At 37.9% G+C, this 15,785-nt stretch overlaps 1 protein-coding gene across 7 annotated transcripts in view; it reads left to right on the forward strand.

The window, feature by feature from the left end:
* TEAD1 (TEA domain transcription factor 1) overlaps positions 1-15,785 on the forward strand; it is a 294,259-nt gene that overhangs the window by 261,990 nt on the left and 16,484 nt on the right. For all 7 annotated transcript variants that reach the window (XM_023506271.2, XM_031943071.1, XM_023506274.2 and 4 more), the window contains one exon: positions 1,062-1,235. In XM_023506271.2, the coding sequence (XP_023362039.1) occupies positions 1,062-1,235 (174 nt within the window). The remainder of the gene's footprint in view (positions 1-1,061; positions 1,236-15,785) is intronic.

A 15,785-nucleotide genomic window follows, 5' to 3' on the forward strand; every position in this document is an offset into this window, starting at 1 on the left:
TCCCCAATGCACGATACCATCCATCAGAGAACATAAGCATTTCCCCTTCCCTGAAGGTCTCCAGCCTTCCCAGAATCCTGGCCAGCAGGGGCACCCTTATTTCTATCCTGAGTGCTGTTGTGCATTGTCCATTCACTCATTACAACATCCCACACCCTTTTGGAGAGACAGCTCCAAACACATGCCCTGTTGATGGTGGGTCAGGCGCTTTATCCATGTTAGCTTGAACCAGAGCAAGGGCACATGACTCACCCCAACATGACCTTAACTGAATATCCAGATGTGGCTCCTCTAAAGAATAGGAACCAAAGCAAAACATCCACCACCAGCCATTTGAAACATGAGCAGAATCAACCCTTTGACACCTTACCGGGGCCATCATCTCTCTGAAATTTTGCTTTATGTTGGAGGTTTTTGTTTTGTTTTGTTTTGTTTTTGTATTAGATAATTGTCTTACTTGCATAATTTTTAAAAATTGCCTTAAACTCTAGCTTTTTGCTGCTTTATTAAAAAAAAACTTTAACCCCACCTTACTGTCTATTTTGGCAGTATTTCTTTTTTTGGGGAACTCCTAGATTCCTAAAAAGGAAAGCTGTTGTCTAAATCACAGGGGGAAACTCCAAACCAGTTTTTAAGAATTAATGAGGATGGCTTACATCTCTGTAGCTCTTGAAGGGTTGCATTTACTCCTCACAGCAGCCTTATGAGGTACATACAAATATTAATCCCCATTTTACAGATGAGGATTCTAAGGATTATAGAAGTTAAGTTGTATACCTAGGATTACACAGCTAGCAAATAGCTGACACAAGATTTCAGACTTTTCTGACTCCACACCCAGGTTTTTAATCTCTTTTGTGACCCCAAAAAGATCATCTTTGTTGCTGATTTATATTTTACAGGCTTTGTTAAGGTTCTTCTGCCTGTGAGGAAGGGAGGTATTGGTTTAGTCAAAGAAATAGCCCCCAAAATATCCCACTGAGAATGTGCTCTAATGGTGTCTCTGGAGGAGTCTGCAGTGGGTTGTGAGGGGTAACGTTATGTCTTTTGGTTTCTTCCAGTACAACAAACATCTCTTCGTGCACATTGGCCACGCCAATCATTCTTACAGTGACCCATTGCTTGAATCAGTGGACATTCGTCAGATTTATGACAAATTTCCTGAGAAGAAAGGTGGTTTAAAGGAATTGTTTGGAAAGGGTCCTCAGAATGCCTTCTTCCTTGTAAAGTTCTGGGTGAGTAAGATACCAACTGCTGGGTGATTTCTGTATATTTGTCGTATGTTCTGTAATGAAGTCCGTTGTAGCAGGTGGAGAAGCACTGTAGTTTATCTTTTTGCTCATTTCTCAATATCTAATCAGGTCTTTTGTCATGTCTAGCAGTGGGGAGGATTGTCTGAGGGGATATTAAAAAAAAAAAAAAAACACTCCTCTAGTTGATAAAGGCAAGAACCAATCCTCAGTTTCAGGAAAATGCATTTTAAAATGTTGATCATTGTTTGGGGACATGGAGCACATTTCCTGACAGAAGCAATGCTTCATATCAGCTCTATCAAACTTAGATAAAAAACGGGGATAAAAACTCATAAATCCATACATAAGGAGCCTCATAAGCCATATATTGATGTTTTAAAATATAATTTTATTTATGTTTTATTGTGTCATTTTAAATTTTGTTAAATATTTCCTAATTACATTTTAATCTGCTTTGGGCCCCACTCAGAAGTATTAATAAGTTGCATACTTTAGCATGCTGAAGTTTGCAGACTAGCCCACACATATACATTTATTTAACTCATAAATGAACTGGTACCTCTGATAGTACTGGCCTGTTGTTCCAGATCTTTGCAATTCCAATTACATAGAATTCATCAGGAAAGAAAAAAATGAATCTCTTTCTCTCAAACCCTCCCTCCCCCTTTTCTGGGGGGAGCACTTAACAGAATTTCAAAATAGGCCAAAATTGTTACTGATATCCTCCCACCTCCTTTTTCTAAAAAACCTTTCTCCTACCTATTAATATTCTTCCTCAGTTTCCCTGGTATTGTCCTAAGATCCCCTCATGCTTCCCTATAACATCCCCTCTCCATTCCAATTTGTCTTTTACTGTAATTTGTTTATACATATACCGCAAATTTTTCCAAAATCACCTCTCTGTATAATTCATTCTGCCTCCCTTCCCCCCAAAAAGATCTCAATTCTTATTAGTGCTATTGATCACTAATTTAAGTTTGGGGAAAAAAGCGGTCTGATTTAGCATATAGCATCAGACTTAAAGCTAACAGGGATGTTAGAGATCATTTATTTAGTCTGGTCTTGTTTTATAGATGAAGAAAACTGAAGCTTGTAAAATACAATAATTTGCCTAAGGTTCCATAGATGACAATACTCATTTGTGAATGACTGAAAAGTCTCTTATCCTTCCCCAGAAGCATTAACATATTCGAGGAAAAAAAAAAAAAGAAGTTTGTGAATCTTGAATTGGTGGCATTTCGGGGAAGAAGTGAAATTTTTAAAAAATCATCTTGGTGGGGGCACAGATTAATTTTTGCGCCAGTTCCTTGCTCTGTAATATTGCCTTTTACAGCTTCTTTCCTTCCTCCCACTGCACACCCACATTCTCCTAAAAGGTCTAAGTTGTTTCTGACAATATTAGATGTTCCAAGGAGAGGAGGAAAGGGGAAACTGTGCTAGATGCCACCATATGTACTGTGGGAGACAGTTTGAAACATGTGCACTCTGCCAAACACCCCCAGCTTGTCCCAGAAGAAGAGGTATGTCATAGAGGGACAGCCCATTTCCTAAGAATAATATTATGATCGGGTCAGCATGTTACTTGATAATATCACATGGTGGGGTTTTCTTGACCAACAATGAGTTTGATTATAAATTTATGAACAGTTTTATTAGAAAATGAGTGTTGATTAAAACAAAATTAACTTCTCTGTGCAGGGAGCAGAGATGAGCTAGTGGTTTTTATTTATGGAGCTTTGTCCAATTAGTCAGGATGGAGAGTCTTGGATGAGTGAATATGAGGAAGGGTTTTCAGAACAGGTGGGGACACTAAAAACCAAGCCTCATTTTTAATCCCCTTCTCCTCATTAAGTAAATAAACATGCCTGGAGAACTAAGGAACTTGGACAGCTGGTAGACCTCACTGAGGGGGGCAGGGTAAAGTGGGGAGAGAGGTAAGGAAAGAGGGAGAGAGAGAAGAGAGGGGGAAAGGAAGAGGAAAGAGAGAGACAGAGAGACAGAGAATGTATACACACGTGCATGCACACACATCTGCTTTCTGGTTCACAGGCAGCCCCCCAAAGTTAAATTACTTTATCCTGTAGGTACTGAAACTATGTTAAGAAGAATAAAGGCAAAATATTCTAGCCACTAAAAGCCTCTTTATTCTTCCCTGTTCTGATACTATGTTGCTCTCTACTCTAAAAGAATCCATTCAGCTTGTCTTTCTCTACATCTTTACATGAGAATAAAAAAATAAAATAAAATAAAGCCAGAGCCTGGGCATTTGAGCTCCAATTTATGAAGCCCTTTGAGTGCAGCTTTTGCAGATGCTTGGTTTGTTTAATTTCCTTTTACTTGTTAGCGTGTCAGCTTCTAGACTAAAGTTTTCCACAAACTCAAGAGACTTGAATTGTGAAGTAACCATTGACTATCACAAAAATACTTTTGCTCATAAATAAATGCCCGGTGACAACCTGTTTTCTGAATTGGGAGCTGCCATCTAGTGGTTTAAATAAGGAGATGCTCATCAGCATGAGGGGTGGGGGTGGGAAATGCAGTAAAATATTATATTACTGACCCATGAGACTTGAGGCCTTAAGTAAACATGGGTTGAGAAATAAGGAACTCAGACAGCTGGAAAATTTAACAGGTGTGGGAAGTCCCATCTAAACTAATGAAACAAATTGGAGGGGTAGAGGAGTTTTTAAAGAAATGCTGTTTTGTCTTTCTTGTAAGTGCTTCAGCCCTGTTTGTAGGAATCACTTCTCATTGGCACATTGATTACAGACAAGGGTCAGTTGCTGCAGAAGTAGCTTGGAAAGTACTTGGGCATCTCTTGTTTACTTTGACTCTTCAGGAGGTTAAACATTCCCCCGGTGATGTTTATATGGCCGGCATGCTAGACACATTCTCAGAGATGGGGCCAGGGAGTTACAGATTAATGGGCTTCAGCTCAGAGGTGTGTTGGGTACGGCCCAGGGTGGTGTACAAGACAGTGAAACCTTGTGAAACCTTAGATCAGCATCAGCCAGTGATTGACTATGATAAATAATAATATAACCATAGTATTTACACAATGCATCTTGTTTTGCAGAGCATTTTACATTTAACTTCAGTTAAGAACCCGGTGTGATTAAAACTCACATTTATATAGAACTTTATGCTTTTTACCAAGCAGCATAATTATAAATACTTTTAACTTTTTTTTTTTTAATTTCTTGTTAAGAACAGTAAATGATATGCTGGGAAGGTGGCTGGATTTGGAGACCAAGGGCCAAGGTTCTATTACTATATGGATTTAAGTAAATTAATCAATTAATTAAATTATTTACTCTCTCTTGATTTTCCTGATCTTTGAGGTTAGCAACTTAGATGTAGATGATTTCTAATGGTCTTTCCAGCTCAAAATCTTGATCCTGTAATCATAAAATATATCTTAATTAATACCTGGTTTCACATACTGCTTATTCTATTAGTGGCAATGAACAAGTTTGCCTAACCCTGATATACTAAAGTACTTGAAAAGTTAGCCTCCTTTGAAGTGTTGTCTTTAGAACTTTATATTCATTAATTTAACAAATCTTTAATTTTTACAAATAATTAAGTTGTATATTTTAGATTTGCAGTTTTTCAGTTGTATCCCATCTGTTGCCCTCCCCCCTTTTTCAAAGATGCTGGAGTAGTTTGCCATTTCCTTCCTTTATAAATGTAGAAACTGAGGCAAACAGTTGGGTTTTCCGGTGCTCAGGATGAGTTCTCAGATAAGGGAGAAAGGTATAGATTTCTATTATCCTAAGGAGAACTCAATACTAAAAAAAAGGGTGGTGATTCTCCCTTGCTCACTTGAGAAAGACAAGGAACACATTAAATTAGCATTTGATTTCCTGGGGTGTGAACAGCAGGGTAGTAAGGATTTTAAAAAGGCTAACTCTGAGAGGCCTTTGGGAAAATGGTTTTCCTCATCTCAAATCATGGGCTAAATTTTAAGTCTTGAAGAAAGAGAAAAAGGAGGAAAGAAGGAAAAAGAAAGTATTGGGTTTAGCACTGAAGTTCTCCAAATAAGGCTCTCTGAGGCAGCTTTGTACAGATGCTTGTATCTTCAAAAAAATTGAGTCATAGTCATTTGACAACATGGCAGACGCTGTAGATAAACTGCCTAGGTTTTATTTAAGGAGAAGAAATTGGGGGAAACGCATTAAACAAACAGATTGGGCTCCCTCAGGGTTTGGATCTGTTTCTTATTGAATTGCATCAGATTTAAGATGAAATAATAGGTCTATCATTTTTATGCCTAATGTCCTAGTTGCTATTCATGGAAGGGGGAGTTTAAGAGGATAGAACAATTTGGTCTTCACGTGCTTTGAACAACTGTTAGTGGAAATGGCTTTTTTCCTTTTCATTTCCTTATTTCTGCAACTGGTACTTGTCTTATAACTTCTTAGGTTCGGAAGAATATTGTCTTTCAATGGGGGCAGTGAAGTGGTTTTGGGGAGAGGAAGAGTATCAAGAACTCCAACATCTACCCTTTATTTTCAGATATCTATTCTGTTCTTCCAATGGTTGTTAAAGCTTCTACTAACACAGTAGATAATTTAACTGCTCTCCTACTGTGTTGGGTTTTTGGAAAGTCAGAAAACATGCCTGTGATACATATCCTTTTTGCATATTACTCGTGTTTATAGCCCATTTAGTCTGCATTGCCATTTTTAATTGACCTTTGGGTCACCTGTAAATATGAGTCTTCTGAGATTGTGATAATTCATGATATCCAACATGGAACATCACTGGGAGAATATTAGTGCTAAAAATGTGAGATTTTGTAATAGGTAACACCTTGATCTCATTGAAAGAGACCGTTTCTCAAAAGTAATTCATCCCTATCTCTTCATCCATCATCATCAAGTAAGATCATATTTGTAAATCATCTAGTCCAATTCCTGGCATATAGTAGGCACTTAATAAATGCTTGTTCCTTTCCCTTCTCCTTTCCCAGTTCAACTCTGAGCCTGACTCATTGTCCAGCCACAATTCCTGACCAGGATAATGAGTAGGCTGTCCATCAAACTGCATTGCATAGTCTGAATAATTTACATTTTTCATTAGCTTAGTTTTTTGCTGTATGGTTTACTAGGTTTATCTCTTTAGGGAGACCGTGGGTCTCAATGTGGAGACCCCTGCAATGTCCTGATGCTCAGTGTATCAGGAAAATATCACTCACAAATGGTAGAATCTGAAGATTCTCATGATTGAGGAAAAATCCTCTATCATTTCAGAATTTGCACAAGACATCCTCCATAACACAGATGAATATATTTCCTAATGCCTCTATTCCTGTTTGGTCTCTGGCTTAATGCTGATAATTGGAGACTCACTGAACAGCATTATAACTATAGGTTGGTTGCCTCTCTCTTGGAATCCTGAATGGCCTTCCATACTGGAAATTTTTTGTTTGGACAGAACCCTCAAAGCTACACTTAATACATTGGCTGGCATATACTAGGCATTTAATAAATGCTTACTGCTTTGTTCATTCTAGTCATGTTTAAGGGAGTTTTGCTTGTTCTTGGCAATAAACGAACAGAATAGAATCTTAATATTCTCTACATTGTCATCACTTGTTCAGATTTCTGGAAAAAATCCTGCCTGCTCCATTCTCATGTTTTTATCAATGATACCCTTAATATAGTAGATAGATCATTTTCATAAAGATGTTATAAAGATTAGAAAGGGGTCCTACAGGTCATTAGTAACTGATGCTTTCTTGAATATATTTAAATTTTTTTCTTTAGTTTTTCCTAATATTTTTCATTGAACTGGATCTATTATTTCATCGATGTAAGGAATTCTAGATGAAAAACCAGTATTGCTGCAGGTCCACAAAGAAAGTTGCTTAGAGATTAAGGCAAAGAATTTAGTCATAGTCACACAGCTGGTGTTAGATGAGAGACGAGAATCTAATCCTTTTCTACCCCAAAGCTAGTCCTCTGTCTACTACATTGCATTGCCCTTCAGCATTCCTGATATTTTTATTATCATTTTTCTTCAGAACATTGTGTTCTTCAGGTTGCTGCCATTGCTTTTTTTTCCCTGTCCATGTCTTTTATCATGATCTCCAAGTTTCTATTATCACTCCTTCCCACAATTATAGTTAGTTCTGTTTTGCTATTCCAGTTCCTTCCTTTTTGCTCAAAATCTGATCCAGAATAACTGTTCCCCTAAGTGATTCCTCCCATCTTCTGAATCACGAAATTATCATTAATGCAAGTCACACATTTCATAGTTGTCTTGATTTTAGCACAGGAGACTTCAGGCAGATGCATGGCTAGTTGGAATTCTCCAAAACTATTCTCCGTATTCTATGGTAGATTTATAGTCTGTTGCTGAAATGCATTTTTCTGTTTTCTATTCTTTATGGAGTAATTTGGAATATGCTCCCACCATATTATTTCTTCTTTCTCCAGTGAGCCTCATCCAAGTAATCTCCACTTTATGGCTTTTTTTCTGTTTCATGGTTTTCTAAACATGGATATGTCTTCCAAATGCTTGGGCCCCCAAAGCCTACCCCACTTTTTTTTACTAAATTCTGTTGACTCATTGACGTTGTAGTCCCCTGGAACTCTCAGATCTGTTCAGATAAACATTCCCTATCATGTACATCTGAAATTGCTTTTTTTTTAAGCCTATATATGGGGGTAAATTCTTACCTCAACTCTATTAAATTTCATCTTAGAGATTCATCCCAACATTACAGCTTGTTGATATCTTTTTGAATCCTTACTATCTCATCTAATGTGTTAACTATCCCTCTTGGCTTTGTGTCATCTGGAGATTTTAAAAGCATGTCATGTATGTTTTAAGGTAAGTCTTTGACTTGGTATCAGGCCAAGCCCAGATTGTTGAAACACTCCACAAGAGACCTTCCCAATTGATATTGACTCATTAATGGCTATTCTTTCTGTCTGGCCATTCGGCAGTTTTGAATCTGCCTAACTCTGTTATCATCTAGTTCACATTTCTCTATCTTGACTATGGAAATAGCATGAGCAGCTTTGTCAAATGTCTTGCTAAAACCTTGATAATCTATCACCTCAGTATTTAATTGACTATTCTCTCTGTCAGAAAAGAAAATTAAAATTGTCTGGTGTAACTTCTTTTTGATTAAGCTATGCTGGTTCTTCATGATCACTGCTTCTTTTCTTGAGTCTGACTAATCATATCTTTAATAGTACATTGTATAATTTTGCCAGGAACTGAAGCCATGTTTACTGGTCTTATTATTACTATTTTTTCTAAATATTCTTGTGAATAATTGGGTATTTCCCCTTCTGATCTCCCATTGTTGTACTTGTCATATTCTCTAATATTTGGCTTACAGATAAATATGTGTGTGTGTGTGTATTTATACACACACACACACACATATATACATAGGAGAGAAATGTCTATATGTGGTGTGTGTAAATATATGTATATATGTTTATATATATATAAAGAGAGAGAGACATATCTGTGTATTTATATTTGTGTGTGTGTATATGTATTCATGCATCAGTCTTGATGAAAAATACTGACTTTCTCTCTGAAAGCCTGGAGTTCATGCATCTTCAGCCCTGACACAGAATTTCAAATCCTCTTCTCCAACATCATCTTAACATATTGTTCAGCTCCAAATCCCATCTTTATTCATTTTGTAGCAGTGTTGAAAAAACATCTGCACCACTTAGTCCCTTCAGTTACCTGCTCAGGACTTAAAAATTTGAAGAAATATTTTCTCAATTCCCTTTAACAGTAATTTCTTTAAAGGAGTGGTTTTGAGCATTTACAAGTCTCTGGCAGCTTTCATATCTTGAATCTGCACCCTGTGCCTTAGAGGGCAACCAGTCTCCTTCTTGTTCAAATTATATTAATGCTAGACCACAGCTGGATATCTCCAACCACCAGCTCTTCTATGTTTACTCCTGTGGTAGCCCCTTCCACCCCTCCTCACCCCAAGAGTTCTTCTTTCCATTGGAAGTGCCTCCTGGCCATTTAATTTCATGCTTCTTTCTCATTTTTTAGTTCTCTACATTGCCCTACATTACCTTGACTCTTTTTCTGACATTTTGTCAAAGAATAATTCTTTCTCTCCAGTAACCCAGAGAATAGATAGATGTCTCACCAATGCTTTCACAGTGTCTTCTTAACCTAAATCTTATTTTTTCTCTATGGAATTTGCAAGTCACTGAAATGAATTTTCTCTACTTGTAAAGACTGAAATGAGTGATTTTCTATGAAATTTAGGGTGAGTCAATAATGGACAAAAGCACTAAACATGGAGTCAGGAAGACCCAAGTTCAAATCTTCTTTCAAACACTAGTTATGTATGATTCTGAGCAAGTCACTTAACCTGTTGTTCTCATTTTCCTTCTCTGTAAAATGGGACTATCAAACAGTGCCTGTTTCATGGTATTAAATTAAATAGCACATGTAAACCTTTGCAAACCTTAAATTGGGCAACTATTGCAGCTGTCCTAGAGTAGTGGCTGTGTAAACAGAAAGAAGGGAGCAGATGCAAGGACTGTGGTAAAGATAGAATTGGAGAGATTCAGCAACCAAATGGCTCTGTAAGGTGAGGTAGAATTAGAGTATGCTGGTAAGTGTTTAACAATGGACTTGCCAAAAAAAAATGTATCCCCAATATATTTTTAAGATTATTCTACATTAATAACATTTTGTCCATCACTTTCTTAAGCTTAGACCGTAAACAAAACAATAAATGAAGATATATTTTGTAGCATTTGCCTATCTCCAAGGTGTGAATATTCACCTGGAAAATTTAGCAGTCATCTCTCAGGAACTATACAAACTAACCCCAGGTAGAACCAATAGTCGAGGATGACTTCAAGAGCACTGATCTGTGTGGCCGGGAAAAGCAGCGGTCCCCTCAGCAGAGAGAGTGACATTTGGACCTACTGATAATGTAAGATGATATGCCAGAGGCAAATGCAGACAAATTAGTCGGAATGGAGTGCACCTTTAGTGGAGGGTGCAGATCATCCCTAACCCAGCAGTAACTCCCATCAGGTGGCAGATGAGCTGTGAAATTACTCCTTCGTACCAAGCTGAAGTATAAGCAGCACTGGGAATCTCCATTTTTCTATCTGACTGTATGCTTAACTCCTGAAATCATCCCACTGCTACCAGGCTTCATTAACTGTCTTAATCTGAAATAATTGGCTAATGCAGCAGCTTTGTAACTATAGCTGAAATCCCAGTTATTCACCTTATGATTTGTAGCAGATATTGATTTTTTAAGTGAATACTGATAGTTGCAGACATTTGAAATGCAAACAGCCAGTCTTTAAAGCAGTGCATGATGTAATTAGAGCAAGCTTTTAAGACTCTTTGAAGTATTAAATGTTTATGAAATTCAAATAGGGAGTTGGATCTTCACAATAAAGAGGCATTCAGTGATGTTTTAAAAAGTCTACTGTTTTATAGATGTAAATATATGCCATAATTAGCAGTAAGTAACATGAAGAGGATGGTTGAGTTTATTCCTATTCTTCTTATTTAAAACAGCTGTGGCATGGATAATAAAGCCTGAGCTCTTTGTGATGGGCCATCCGGAACAACAGCCTCCAGTGAGCAGCCCCCAGAAAAAGGCATCCACACATGCTCTTCACCCTTTTGCCTTCCTCCCTTTTCTCCTAACACGGAGAGAGATGTAGGGTTTGCTTTTCATTTATCAACCACCACAACTCCCCTCTTTAAAAAAAGAAAATAGTCGGGGTGATTGATTTTCCTGTAGAATCGGCTTCTCTCATCTCCTCTTAGCCCACCCTCCAGACTCCCAATGTGGGCTGGGGGGGGGAGGGAGGAAGGGAGGGTCTGTCAAGAGACTTCTGACCAGCATACAGATGTATGCAAAGTAACTTAGAAGGGGGCCTGGGGAAAGCAGCCGCCTTTTCTCCTAGAAGTCCCCCGTGGCCCTCTTGCTCTGCTTGTTCACCAATGAATACGAGTCCATTAGTTCTTTGGAATCAGTGATGAGTCAGAAGGAGAGAGCAGCTGGGAGACCAGAGCCGTTTGGCCTGCCCGGCACCAGCCTCACCATGTGGCAGGCCTGGATGGCAGCCCAAGGCTTCAGCAGAACTCCCCTTGCTCACTGCCAATGATCCAGATGCTACCATTGGAAAAAATTGCTTCACAATTGGAAATCTTGGTCCTTTGATTACTGTTCAGAGAGGATGAAGAAGAGGTATAATGTGGTCTAAAAATGCCTTCCTGCAGCCATTAATCGTTGTGAAAGTCTCTCATTGAGGAGAAATATTCTGAGGTTTTAATTCCAAGTGGCTTTCTGGGAGTGGGGAAAGCTGGTGGGGAGGGATGCAGTAGTACGAGGCAGAAGAGGGACGGCCATTACTAATGCTACTTTTATGCTAACCTTTGTCCCCAAAAGTCTCTATTGGTAAATGCTATCAACAAATCTACTATTTCATCATTCAGATGCTGCTTCTGTACAGAACAGCATCCCCTCTTCCATTTGGGAACAAGCACTTCCCTGAGTGAACGTGCTTTCTGCTAGACCCTTTTCCAGATGTGACCCAAGGCTCCTACGGGGTCCTCAGCTGCTCTGAGTCAATAAGGAGGGTCTGCCTCTGATCAGGTCCCCTTGGCTATTGCCTAAATATGGTAAGTTTTCCTCTTACATAAAATGGGTCAGACCATGCTATGGGTACTGATGGCGCAATGTGGGTGAACTTCTATAGTCCATTGACTGTGATTGTTAAGGAGGCAACAGTTCTCCTTTTACTCCTTTTACTCACAGAGATCAGTGGGAAGGGAAGCCAGGAAGGAAGAAGGTGCGGTGGCAATGGTTCTGCCCTCTCCTATTTCACAGGAATAGTTAGAACTGGACCAGAATTTAGGTATCATCTGCTTAACATCCCATTCTGCCTTATCATAGTAAAGTGAAGAAGTAACTTGCCCAAAGTTAGACAGTAAATTAGTAACAGAAGAGTTTCCAGGATCAAGCATCTGACTTTGTATTATTTATTACCTTTGTAACTTCCTTAATCTGGATACTCTGTTTCTATTTATCTCGGATGATTGCTTTGGCAATGGCAGCATGAAATAGTTAATGCTGCCCTTGGAGTTAGAGAAACCGGTGTTCAAATTCTACCTTTGGTACATATTAGCTATGTGATCTGGGGCAAATTATTTAACTTCATTGTGACTTGGACATCTCTGAGATTTTTAAATGGCAGAACAGTTGCAGATGAACATTGAGGGAGAGGGATCATTGTCACCAGATGTTCCTAAGTGGATAAAATCTCCCTAACTTTTTGTTTTTTTTTTTTTGGGGGGGGAAACATTTACTTTATTTGAGACCTTATCAACCTGTTGACTCATTAGCCTTGAGGTGAATAAAAAACCAATTATCTTTTTCATATCAGTTGCCATTAAGCCAAGTCTATTCCTGCATTGTACATGATAAAACAGTTAATAAATATTTGTTGAATTAAATTACAATTGAGTTACTGATTTTAAATAAGACTATGTTTGTCACTGTTAAACTTCCTCTTTTTAGATTTGGCTGATTTTTGCAACCTGGTAGGGACTTTCTGGATCCCAGTTTTGTTACCAAGCATACCAATTTAGTTTTCTTCCAACTTCATTATTTACAAATTTGATAAACATGCTATCATACCTTTATCAAAGATGTTCAGAATGTGTTGAAAGGATTAGAATCCTCTGGCCCCTTTTAGAGACTTCCACCACATTGGCATGGGGACATCAACATAGCTGTTCAACCAATGACAAATCCACCTGACTTTTACTCTCATCAAGTTCACCATTTTGTTCTTAAATGCATAGCTGAAATCAAGGATTTGGAAACGACGTATCTTGTGCTTAAAAGAAAGGGGGAGAGTGATGTGGAGCTGTAGAATCTAGGTTCCCATCACGTTTGAGCAAGTCACATAATCACTTTATTCCTCAGCTTAATTTGTAAGAATATTGAGTTGAATTATATGGCTTCTGACATCACTTTAAGTTTTAGATTTTGTGATTTTTAAGAACATAAACTTGATATGGAGAAGATTGACATGCACAAAAAAGGGAGAAAATGAAATTTAAATGTTTTGTGAAATTATTCAGTAGTTTTACACCAGGAATACTCTACAAAAAATGGAAATACCAAAGCCCCCAAATAAGGAACTATTTTGGGGGCAATATAGAATAATTTAAAGAATATTGAAGTTTGGGATCCAGGATCCCTGGATGTTAATCCTAATCTGCTATTAAAAAGCTAGGATCAATTTAGAGTGCTTTAGAAAAATCACTGTGATTTAATGGAAGATGAATAGGAATGGGGAGAGAGTTGAGATAGTAGACTCGCCAGCAGCAACTAGTTGCAATAGAGTAGGCATGAGTTGATGCACCAAAGTGGTGTCAGTAACAGAAGGGGCTAAAGAGCATAGTGCAGAGATGTCACAAAAGTGAAACTAACAATCTTTGATAACAGATTGGATATTGGGTGAGAAAGGGAGAAAATGAAGAGTCCAGGATGACTCATAGGTTGTGAGTCTGAGGAACTAGGAGGATGGTCTTGCCCTTTTCAGCAATAGGGAAGGTAGGGGAGAAGGAAGATTTAGGGGGAAAGATCATGAGTGCCATTTTGGATTTGAGTTATAGATGTCTATTGGAATCCTGTTTGAGAAGTCTAAAAGGCAACTGAAGATGTGATATTGAAGGTCAGCAAAATGTGAGACGTGAAATAAGATAGAGGGAGGAGAGAAGAGCTCCAAAATAAAATCCTAAATGGTTACCATTGGTTAAATGTGTTCTGGACAAGGATCCCAACAAGAGACAGAGAACTACTAGTCAGAGAAGTAGGAGAAAAACCAGGAAAGAGGGAGATCCTAAAAACCTGGAGAGAAGAGTGTCAAGGAGAGAGTGATATAGATGCCTCAAGGAGTCTGGACACTGTACTGACCCTGAAGTATTTTAACAAAAATCCAGCATTCTTAAGTTGGTCCTGCCAGGTTACAGCTCATGTAGTAGAATTGGAATTTTGGGGAAAAGATTCTTGATTTTTAGATGCTCTTCGAATTTGAATGGCAATGTTCTTTGGCCTTATCCGCCATTCCCACAGAGCACTCTCCACAAGAGTGCTAGAGACTTTCTTAGCCTATTGAGTTATGAAGCAAAGACTTCATTTTCAAGTATTGCCATCATTAGCAGAGAAGAGAATGCTTTTGGTTTTAGGCCTACTGAAACATATCTGCTTCTTTTGCAAAAGAAAAGTAATGCATCACTGAGATTGATTAGGAAGCTAGCATAAACATCAGCCTTCAATATGGAATCAGATTTTTCTTTTTCCTAAATTAGGGGTTTTTTTGCTTATTTTCTTTACTTTTCTTTCTTAAAATTAAGAGAAACTTCTCTTTGACCAGATTCTGTGATCTTTCCTATGGTATTTATTATTTCTGTCACTGTCTAGAAAGTAATTTCATTCTTCTCCTTAAGAAATTCTCTTAGGAGCAACATGGTTGGGTACATCATCCTGCTCAAGAGTAATCACAAACCAATTGTGATTGGAAATTGGTTATCAGACATTATTTGAGAAATTTTTGAAAACTCCTTTCCCTGACACATTATCACACCCTACCCCTCTTACTCTCTATACTTTTGCCATTCCCCACCTTTTAATCCTGATGGAGGTCTTTGCCTTATTTCTTTGATATCTCATGGGTGCCTCTGTGCCATACGAGCCTTGACTGTTGGAAGCAATCTGCTCTTTTAGGAGTGTGGTTTGACCAATAAACACATAGAAAATATGAAAATATATTCAATGTATCATGGAATTCCCATTTCCATAAAGGAGTGAGGAAAGGTTTTTTGTCATTTCTCTTCTGTGGCCTCATGTTTTTCTTTGTAATTTTGCAGCTTTCAATTTTGATTGTTTTGTAATCTTTCCATTTATATTGTTATAGTTTTTGGTATACTGTTTTGCTTTTTTCACTATATATTTACATACACAAACACATATCTTTCTATACATATATATGTATTTATCTGTCTATAATTATATATCTGAAATATCAAAACTTTATCAGATAAATCTGATAAAAATTGTTTTTCCCATAGAACACTTTTCTTTAAAAAAAAAAAAAAAGAAAAAGAAAAGAAGGAAAGAAAGAGTATGGGTTTGAGCACACAATGCTGTTTTCCCTATTATTTTATGCTGAGCTGTAAAATTGCATTTTTAGGGCTTGTGAGACCTGAAGGTCAACAGGTGCTCCTCTATGCCCTGGGCACTACTTAAAGGGCAACAGCAAGGCATAATAGAGTTGATTCAGGCTTGTGAAGATCCTTCAACATATATAGATTTTCAGACCAGAAAAAGGCAAGAAAATTCTGATTGAGTCTAGGCAACAGTTTCTTGGACAGAATAACATACCTGGAGCAAATTATCCTCTGGCCCTTCCCTGGTCAACTTTGATGCCCTATGAACTGAGCACAAGTGCTTAAGAAGAAGTTGTTAAATTTATTGATTTCTTGCTG

Source organism: Sarcophilus harrisii, chromosome 6 (genome assembly GCF_902635505.1).
Source record: "Sarcophilus harrisii chromosome 6, mSarHar1.11, whole genome shotgun sequence".
In the NCBI taxonomy this organism is placed as follows: Eukaryota; Metazoa; Chordata; class Mammalia; order Dasyuromorphia; family Dasyuridae; genus Sarcophilus; species Sarcophilus harrisii.